General features: G+C 38.3%; 3 protein-coding genes across 3 annotated transcripts in view; all 3 read left to right on the top strand.

Annotated features, from left to right (window-relative positions):
- The first annotated feature begins 265 nt into the window (after positions 1-265).
- Positions 266-2,222, top strand: LOC138041455 (uncharacterized). The gene has a single exon (XM_068887207.1). The coding sequence runs from the start codon at positions 391-393 to the stop codon at positions 1,192-1,194; it is 804 nt and encodes a 267-aa protein (XP_068743308.1). The 5' UTR covers positions 266-390; the 3' UTR covers positions 1,195-2,222.
- Positions 1,871-2,824, top strand: LOC138040531 (uncharacterized). Its single transcript, XM_068886239.1, has one exon. It carries the CDS (start codon positions 1,871-1,873, stop codon positions 2,822-2,824), a length of 954 nt encoding a protein of 317 aa, XP_068742340.1.
- Positions 2,825-6,699: 3,875 nt separating this feature from the next.
- The window catches only part of LOC138043357 (uncharacterized), a 5,720-nt gene continuing 2,642 nt past the window's right edge, over positions 6,700-9,777 (top strand). The window contains exons 1-5 of the mRNA XM_068889590.1: positions 6,700-7,605; positions 7,935-7,996; positions 8,162-8,293; positions 8,614-8,804; positions 9,236-9,304. Of these exons, the coding sequence (XP_068745691.1) occupies positions 6,867-7,605; positions 7,935-7,996; positions 8,162-8,293; positions 8,614-8,804; positions 9,236-9,304 (1,193 nt within the window). The 5' untranslated portion in view covers positions 6,700-6,866. The remainder of the gene's footprint in view (positions 7,606-7,934; positions 7,997-8,161; positions 8,294-8,613; positions 8,805-9,235; positions 9,305-9,777) is intronic.

Here is a 9,777-nt window from a genome sequence, read left to right as displayed (position 1 = left end):
TTTCGGCATGGAAATGAGGCTGAGCATATATGGCATTTTTGAGCGGTGTTGACGGCAGTAAAAGAACAAAATCGACGTAATTAACATCTGGAATATAAATAGAGGACTCTGTTCAAAGTTTTCGACTAGTCACATGACTAATCACGTGATAGAATGCAAATGAATATGTACTTACTTTAAACATAAATAAATAAATATATATAATTTTTCACGTTGTTATTGTAAGATAGTTTTGTGCTGGTATGTAGATTTCGTTGGCATGCAGGTTACATATTTATGCTAAGTAGTTAATATTTAAGGAGTTTGTCCGTTAGGAGTTGTCACTTCGACGGCATCTCCGCTTTTGATCAGTTCATTTCGGAAATTTTGTTTTTAGTTTATTTTCGTGCTATGTCTAATCCACCGCCGGAAACTGCATCATTCCAACCTCAACAGATAGACTTTTCTAATTCCGAGACGATCTCGCTGATTTCTTCCCTTCTTGATTCGAAGTTGCAGAAAACATTTGGCGATTTCAAGCGCTCCTTGGACGAACGCGAGGTGGAAACTCGGCGAGAACTAAAGAAATTGAAAACAGACTCTAAGGCAGCTAGTTCACTTCAATTTAAAGGTAACAGAATCCAGTTTGAGTTTAATACACAGCTCCTTGACTGCCTTGATCTGGCTATCTCTAATCTGTCCGAGGGAAACCTGCTGGCTGTTCAAGAACATCTCCAAAAGGCCAAGTCTGACCTTGAGAAACGCATTAAGTTGATCCGCTTTGCTGATAAAAGTCCCGCTGGCTGGGCTGCAGTTGAAGAATATGAGTCCGACGAACTCGCTGAAAATTCAGAAGACGAGAAGAAACTTCGGGCAGCTGAGCGTCGTGCGTTTACCAAGATTAAGCAGAAGTCTTCCGGCAAATCTCGTGTTTCAAGGTTCTCAAATGCTGCTAAATTCCGAGATTTTCAGGCTGTACAAGTCCCTGGATCTTCGACTTCTGCTGTTACGTCTTTTCCATTTTCTGCTCACCGCTCTTATTTTCATCAGCCCTTTCGTGCCGCCCGACACGTCCAGCCTTCTGACATCTGCTTTAACTGCAATCAGCGAGGACACTGGTCTAATTCGCCAGCCTGTCCTTTGTTCTACAAAACAAGATCTAGTCTCCCCAGCACTGCCGCCAGTTCAACGTCCACAAAGTCAACCACCGTCTGATTTGGCAAATGTTCTTGCACGATTGGGTCCAGATAAGTACTCTGACTTTGACTTTGACTTGGATCACATTTCTCTTGATTCTTACTTTGCAGAATATTTTGAAGGCTCTAGTCAAGTTATTGTTAAGGGTAGGCTTAAAGCTAATATTTCCTTTTGGCAAAGCATTGGTGCCTCTAAGCTTATTTTAGATACCTTAAGTTTTGGTTATAAGATTCCCTTTTCACGGGAACCTACAATTGTTTTTCTTAATAATAATCGCTCAGCTTTGGGTGAGAGTGATTTTGTAGAATCCGCTATTCAGGAGTTACTTAGGGTTGGCTCTATTGTTTCGTGTACTCGCCCGCCTGACGTGGTTAACCCATTGTCTGTTTCTGTACAGTCAAGTGGTAAGAAGAGGCTTATATTGGATCTTAGGCATGTTAATTTCTTTGTGAATAAGTCCAAAATTAAGTTTGAGGATGCTCAGTCTATGCTAAATTTTTTGATCGGCGAGTCTCTTTCTAATTTGTGGGCTTATTCTTTCGATATTAAGTCTGGGTATCATCATGTTGAAATTTACCCCACACATCAAAGATTTCTCGGTTTTTCGTGGGTTTTCAATGGGGTTCGCAAATATTTTAAGTTTGTCGTCCTGCCCTTTGGTCTTTCTACGGGCCCTTATATTTTCACCAAAGTTATGCGTCCCCTCGTCAAGCATTGGCGTTCTCAGGCCCTCCGCATTGTAGTTTATTTAGATGACGGTCTGGGAGTATGTGGTACGAAGGATACTTGCCTTCGACAATCTTTGTTGGTGCATTCTGATTTAATTAGCTCGGGGTTCGTCCCAAATAAGGATAAGTGTATGTGGATCCCTAGTCAGTTGCTTCGCTGGCTTGGTTTTCACTGGGATTTTGCTCGGGGCTTGTTGTCTATTCCTGAAGATAAGATATCAGTTCTGCTTGCGTCCATAGGGGAGGTTTCTAGTTCTCGTGTAGTAACTGCCAGGATGCTGGCTCAGGTTACCGGGCGTATCATTTCCTGTATGCTTGTTTTTGGCCATATTTGCAAGATTATGACGAAAGCATTGCATTCTGTTATTGTAGATAGAGCATCTTGGAATGCCGGGGTTTTTCTTACTGATGAAGCTATTTCTGAGTTAAATTATTGGTGTGCCAATGCTCGGGCACTTAATTCTAGACCTTTTGTCTATCCAGTTAATGTTCCTCATCACATTGTCTATTCCGACGCTAGTGACGTTGCTTGCGCTTCTTACATTTATTTTGAGGTCGACGGGTTTCTTGTTGCCCACAAGAATTTTGATGATCTTGAAATGAAGCAAAGCTCCACTTGGAGGGAATTGAAGTCTGTTAGTTTTGCGTTGAGAAGTTTTGCTCCCATTTTGCATAATTCCTCTGTTAAGCTTTATACTGATAATAAAGCTGTAGCGTTCATTACAGATTCCGGGAGCAATAAGCCACATTTAAATACTATTGCTAAGGATATTTTCTGTTTGTCTTCTGCTCATGGTATTAGGTTGTCAGTGGAATGGATTCCTCGTACGCTTAATCAGAAAGTTGATTATTACAGTAAGATCGTTGATTTTGACGACTGGTGTGTTTCCAACGATTATTTTCGTGCAATAGATTCTTGATGGGGTCCTTTCACTGTAGATTGTTTTGCTAGTTATGCAAATACTAAGTTGCCTAGGTTCTATTCGCGCTTTTACAGTCCCAACACTTTGGGTGTAGATGCTCTTAGTCATAGCTGGCAAGGTGAGAACTGTTGGTTGGTCCCTCCTGTTTGCCTTGTCACTCAAGTTATTGAGCATGTCAAATTATGTAAGTGCGTAGGCGCCCTTGTGGTCCCTTATTGGCCGTCTGCCATTTTTTGGCCATCCACCATTAATGAAGATCGTTCTTTCCGTAGTTATAGGTTATGCTTTGACGAGCTAGCTAAGTTGCGCTGTTGTGATGTAAATTTCCAAAATTCGGAGTATGTTAAGATTACTATTGCCAGTAGTAAGACTGACGTATATAGGGATGGTTCTTCAGTTCTTTTGGATAGGACGGGTACTGTCTCGTTATTTTCATCTCGCTTGTTTGAATTGTAATTCTAGTGACTTTGTATTTCGCAATCTTGTTTATCATAAGTCCACTCTTAGCTATTCTCTAGGTTCACGACCTATATCCTATTCTAGGGCTAGGGAGCTTTTGCTTAATTCTTTAGTTGAACTAGGTTTTCCTAAGTCTAGTTATGGTTTACATAGCTTAAGATCAGGTGGCGCCTCCGCCGCTGCAAACGCTGGCATCAGCGATCGTTTGTTTAAACGACATGGTCGTTGGAAATCAGATCGTGCCAAGGATGGCTATGTTAAAGATAACATCAATTCTCTTCTTTCAGTTTCTCGTTCCTTAGGTCTATAGTTCTCTTTAAATTGTGCTTTATCTTCGAAATGGGGCAATTTATGTCTGATCAATAAACGAGATGCCCCCTCCTATGACTGGTGTTTTCTTCCTTATAGTAAGTTATAAATTATTTTGTTTTCGTTTCACTGCAGAGTGATTAGATAACAAATATAATTTTTCACGTTGTTATTGTAAGATAGTTTTGTGCTGGTATGTAGATTTCGTTGGCATGCAGGTTACATATTTATGCTAAGTAGTTAATATTTAAGGAGTTTGTCCGTTAGGAGTTGTCACTTCGACGGCATCTCCGCTTTTGATCAGTTCATTTCGGAAATTTTGTTTTTAGCTATTTTCAGTGTTTATTACTATCCTGGGGCAATTTATGTCTGATCAATAAACGAGATGCCCCCTCCTATGACTGGTGTTTCCTTCCTTATACTAAGTTATAAATTATTTTGTTTTCGTTTCACTGCAGAGTGATTAGATAACAATGTGTACTTCTGGGTTTTTTCATTCAGAATTATTCACATTCATTTTTTTGGCCAAAAAAAAAATGGTGCATTATATTTGGAGGATATTTGCAAAAATAACCTTAACTAGTGCCCAGCCTTCCCTCGGTTTTCAAAATGGCGACTTACACATGTTCAGGTAAGTGAGTAACTTCTCTTGAATTACTGTAAATTTAAGTAGGATTTTTCGAAATAAAAGCCATTTAAACTTAAAGGAGCTATGTCACACACTGCGCATGTGCGCGAAGAAGCGTTACATCTTGAAAACGTTCGCCAACTTTTTCAAGTTCTGCGGGTGATTCAATATCAAGACTTTATCGTTTTTTATCTCAGCCATCCGTTAACAGTTCGCATAGTCAGACGTTCGTTGCTATTTCACAGCCCTCTTAGAAGGTTCCTGTGTGTTTTTGTTTCAATTACTCTGATCAACGGCTTATTTGAGGTCAACTGTTTGGAGTTAACAAAATGTCCTCTCATGGAGGCCGCCGATCAGGAAGCGGCCGCAAGAAAATCTTCGCCAGCCAGTCAGCGAGGCTTCAGTTTTGGCGAAAGACTCATAAAAGGATTTCGTTGGATGGAACAATTTTTTCATCTTGGGTTTCTGCAAGGATCAAGTGCGGATATGACAACGATTTCATGTTTGCTGCCCATCTTCTATCACTCGAGAGAAGAAGAAGGTACATGCATAAAATGTCTGTTCAGTCTGTCTGCTAGCGGTCTAATTTTGAGTTAATCAGTTGTTTTGAATGTATGTATTTATTTTCTTTTATAGGGAAATCGCATCAACCGTTTGTAAAAAGAGAGGGGCATCGTCCATAAACCTTCCTTCCTCAAAACGACGCCATATTGAAGGTGAGATTAACGATGTACTTGATTCTAGATTGAATAAATGTCTTTCCATTACTAATTACTAGTCCTAAAACTGAAAGGCCCCAAAAAGATCAAGAAATATCTGTACTTCCACATTCTACGCTATTCAATAAGACTGAAGTATATTCCTCTCTTATGAAGGGCCACTGTTGTCATCCACTCCTTTGCAAGAATTATCTGTACCAGTACAAGAAAAAGTTGATTATTCTGTTGTCAGTGTAGGAAATGATGATTCGAGGTGAGTAAGCATTTATTTCTTGTTTTGAATAACTTTCTAATGCGGCTTGAAAACTGGGTCTATAAGGGAACTTCTATAAACAAGTGGTATGAGTTACATTTATAGTTGTTTGCATCCTTGCTGGTTCAAAGTTGTTTATTTTATCTCCTGTTTAGTGATGTGGATGTAACAGGAATTGCTGTCTCAGAGTTGTCAACTCATAACGTTAGCTACCGTGTTGTAAATGACTCAGTAATAGCGGTTGATGATGCAGGCAAGTACCAGGATACTGATGAGTCCACACACACAGACTCATCAGACAGTGAAAGTGATTGTATGGAAAGAAATTCACAGTATGTATTGATGTTGGTTATTGTTTATTTGTAATGTGGCACTTATTTTGTTGCGACTTTGTAAGAAATCCAAGATAACGTTTTTCTATTCTGTCTCAAGTATTCCGTGCTTTCGATAAACACTGACAGCCAATGAAACTTGTCTACTGCCCTCCTCAGAGGAGTCGGCAACTTTGGTCCTTAAAACTGTAGTAACTATGGAAAAACTCATTCAAACCTTGTTGGTACAGTAGGTTACTCTACTTAAACTAGCTTTCTACTGTACTTCAAAAAGGAATGCTTTATCTGGGTCTTGTACAATATTGGCATCTGAGGTTAGTGAGCAGCATGATGCTAGTGAATGTTAATTCTCACTAGCCAATATTATTACGGTATTGAAACTGTGTCATGTGAGTTCAAGTGTGTCCCACTTCAACAGTCAAGGAGTAAATGGTAATATTTAATGAATCAAGGAAGGAACGTGAGCATCACAACTTTAGAATCAGTAGCAAAGTACCGTATTATTATTCTTTAATTTCTTTCTTGGTTTAAAATTTATTTCCCTTTGTTTGAAACTCATTATCATACACTATCATACCCATAAACAAACAAAATAAAAATTTAAACCAAGGAAATAATTGAACCACAACATATAAATCCATTGCAAAACTTTTACTTTCAAATTGGCTTGCAATGTAGTGTAAGTGTACCAAACAAAACCAGTAATACAATAATTGTAATCACTGAATGGTTTAATATTAGTTATGTTTTGAAAGTGTTATTTTCAGTGTACAAGAAGCCTTACAGGATCTAGATGAAGATCAGACTATTGATTGCGAGAGTGCAATTAGTGACAGTTCTGAAGTATATGACACTGGGTAAGTTTATAAGTTAACATGTTGTTTCCGGGAGATAAATCTTATGACTATGCAGGCGAAATAGAACTTGTTATAACAGTGTGTATGGTGTGATCTGATCCAGTGGAGGGCATCACATTTGGGTGAAGATATTGGCAGTCAATACAGCTCGAGTGATTCTAAATCAAAGGTCAAAGGATAGTGAAACACAATCAATTACTAATTTTATTGATACCAGAAGACAAATTAACCAAAAAGAAACATTGGCATTAATTAAAAGGTATTCTTGAATTATCTGACCTTCTAGATCTGACATAGAAGATGAGGAAGAGATGAGTGACCAAGATGATGACAACGAGCTTAGAATTGAAACAGATTCAACCTCAAATCCTGTTGAAAGAACTGAAGCTGATCTGACAATTGAGCTGCCAGTGCAAGATTGTCCTGTTTTATCTCAAAACCCTGCCATTGTTTCGCCGTCAACAGTGCCAACTGCATTACCCATGCCCTCTGTTTCTAACATTCCCACTATGCCCATACGATATCCCAAGCTTAGTAGGCTAGAGGAGCAGGGTACCCTTAAGGAAGAAGTCTCACTGGCCAAGGATACCAAAGTGATTTGCTCACTTGATTTGTTCTTGGAGCTCTTCAAGTATTGCCGTCAACCAGGCTGTGTTAATCAAGCAATCATTAAACACCACACTATTGGTCCTACTTTGATAGTCAACTGGAAGTGTTCGTCTGGTCACCAGGGAAAGTTTACATCATCAAAAGATGTAAATGATGTGTATGTAAATAACATACAAACAGCTGCTGCCATCCTGCTATCAGGGAACAGTTTCTTTAAAATTGAGAAAATGGCTAGATTTATGGGTCTGTCCTTCTTCTCAGATGCCACATTCTACCGGGTGCAGAGACTGTACCTGATACCTGTTGTTAATGAGTGGTGGTCCTGGCAGAGGGAGCAGATTCTCAAAGATTTTATTAATAAAGAAGTGATTGTCTGTGGTAATGGCCAGTGTGATTCTCCTGGGCATACAGCTAAGAATTTATGTTATTTCTTGATGGAGCTGGTCAGTGGCTATATCCTGGAGGTTGAGGTGAAGGACAAACGTCATGTTAATTTGGTGTCTGTTAACATGGAGAAAAGGGCATTACAGAGTGCGCTTCAGCGGCTTAAAGGAGTCTTGAATGTTGTTGAAATTGTCACTGATGCCTCGTCAACAATAAAAAAGTTGATTGGTAAGATTAAACAAGCAATACTCAACCAAGTTTATCACTATTTATTTTGTTAACTACATTATGTTCATCTACACAATCTTGCATCAAACACTCATGGCTTGCAAGCACATTCTATGTCACTCGATTCTGTCTGCATGGCTTCCCTATTGTCCTTCGGCAAAGTGTTTGTTACTTGCTTTCCCTTACATTGACTAGTTTTTTCTTGAAAGAAATAGACTGTTGTTCAAGTTTGGCATCCTTTTGCAGGACATACTCTAAAAAGAAACATATAGCACTAGTCACTCTCCCAATTTGTGGTTTTTGTTCTTTTTTAGCTGACGAGTTTCAAGGAGTGTTCCACAGTCTGGATGTGTGGCACAAATCAAAGAGTATAAGGAAGTGCCTGGCAAAGGTAATATTTTCTCCAGCAGGCAATCAATTATTATGGCAATCTTGGTATTATTTGAGATAATAACTGTGTAACCACAGGAAAAGTTATTTCATGGTTAGCAGACCACTTTTTACATTGTAGATACCGAAAAATACCAACTATTCTCTGCTGACTCGATACTTATAGGTTGGAAAATTAAAAGACATGGACAAGATAAAGGATTGGGCAGATGACATAATCCTGCATTTCTGGCATTGTGCAAGCAGCTGCAAGGACACGGCCACAACCAGTGACGACGAGGCTGTTGAAATCATGAAGGTAGTCATACTGTTGCATACAAGTTTCACCTCTTTCACATGTCGGCAGTGACAGTCTTCCTTAGAATTTAAATGTTATTGTAATATATATTTTTTTGCATAATAGCAAACATATAGCAGCCCAGTCGAAATGTTTTGAATTAGTAGGCAGGATATCCAAAGTACTAGGCAACAAACTTGTGTGGTTTTTCTTTTGATATTACTAAACCCACACAATGTGAGTTTTGAGTAGGCAACAGAATATTATTCCACAGGAAGCGGCAAAATTGTCAACCACCGGCTCATTTTTACTAGGCTGATACAGTCTCTTTTGTTTTTTAGAATAAATGGATTGGACTTCTGCATCATGTGTGTGACGAACATGACTGGGTTGGAGGTAGTTGTGAACATGATGAGTTACAAGAACATAGCCTTCCATGGTTTGACCGCAGGGATAAGGACTTTGAAGCGCTTCAGAAGATCATTTTAGAACCACAGCTCCTTGCAAGCTTCAAATCTTATGTTAGATTCAGGTAACCAAAAGGGAGGCTTAGAGTGTTTGACGTACATTGACAAACGTCATTTTAATGTTTTAAAGATGAAAGTACATCAAACAAGTGTTTTTATCCATTTTTCAGACAACACGTTTATCAAAAAGCAATATTTTTTACCAGATTAGACATGTCTTGAAGGCAGATTAGACATCAGACATAAAAACAAAATGTAGTTTCCTCCTTTTAGTGTTACAACTAAAATGTGATGTAAAATTTGTTTAAAAGTATGATTAGCAAGTAAATTATTCACTTTCAACCAAATTCTCGTCTGGTCAGAACTACATGTAATGCATGTAGAAAAGGAAAATTATTCTTATAATTAAGGATTTGCAAGTTGAAGAAATTCATTACTTAATTAATATTCTATTAACAATAAATTATTGTCATTGATTATCATTTGTTTGCCCCAGGCATACCGGAAGTATCGAGTGTGCTAACAATCTTTCACTGGCATATGCATCCAAAAGATGTTCATACAGGTTTGTGATTACCGTTGTTTACATTGTTACTCAATGCTATTATTCCATTTATGTCTTCCATTCTATATTCAAATCAGGTGGCACATATTCTCCATTTTTAGCCTGCAGTAAATAACACAGTTACCTTTCAGGATTTCTAGCATTACTTTGCTTTTCACTTTGCCTTACCATAGGGAATAGAGAACTAGTTTAAATAATTACTGGAACACAATAAAATGAAAGGAAGTTAAGACTTGAAACTGCTTCAAAGTTAAAGTGGTACTACGACCAAAAAAAAATTGTTTTTCCTTTGGATTTCAAAACTATGTTAACTAAACACTAACTCACCCAAGTTTTAAGTTCTGATTTTAAAAAGACACTTGTTTATTTTAGCTGGAATTTTCTTATTTATTGGTCCGCCATTACTAACTTTAAAATCGTGAGAGAGCTGGGTCGAGGAGAAAATGACGTCAAACACTCTCTAGTTTAAGAAT

Source organism: Montipora capricornis, chromosome 3, assembly GCF_036669925.1.
Source record: "Montipora capricornis isolate CH-2021 chromosome 3, ASM3666992v2, whole genome shotgun sequence".
Lineage (NCBI taxonomy): Eukaryota > Metazoa > Cnidaria > Anthozoa > Scleractinia > Acroporidae > Montipora > Montipora capricornis.
Note: the sequence above shows the minus strand (reverse complement) of the source record. Positions and strands in the feature narration are given on the sequence as shown.

Bases quoted from the DNA above. Each gene is read 5' to 3' on its own strand.
- LOC138041455 (XM_068887207.1), top strand. From the start codon at position 391: ATGTCTAATCCACCGCCGGAAACTGCATCATTCCAACCTCAACAGATA.
- LOC138040531 (XM_068886239.1), top strand. From the start codon at position 1,871: ATGCGTCCCCTCGTCAAGCATTGGCGTTCTCAGGCCCTCCGCATTGTA.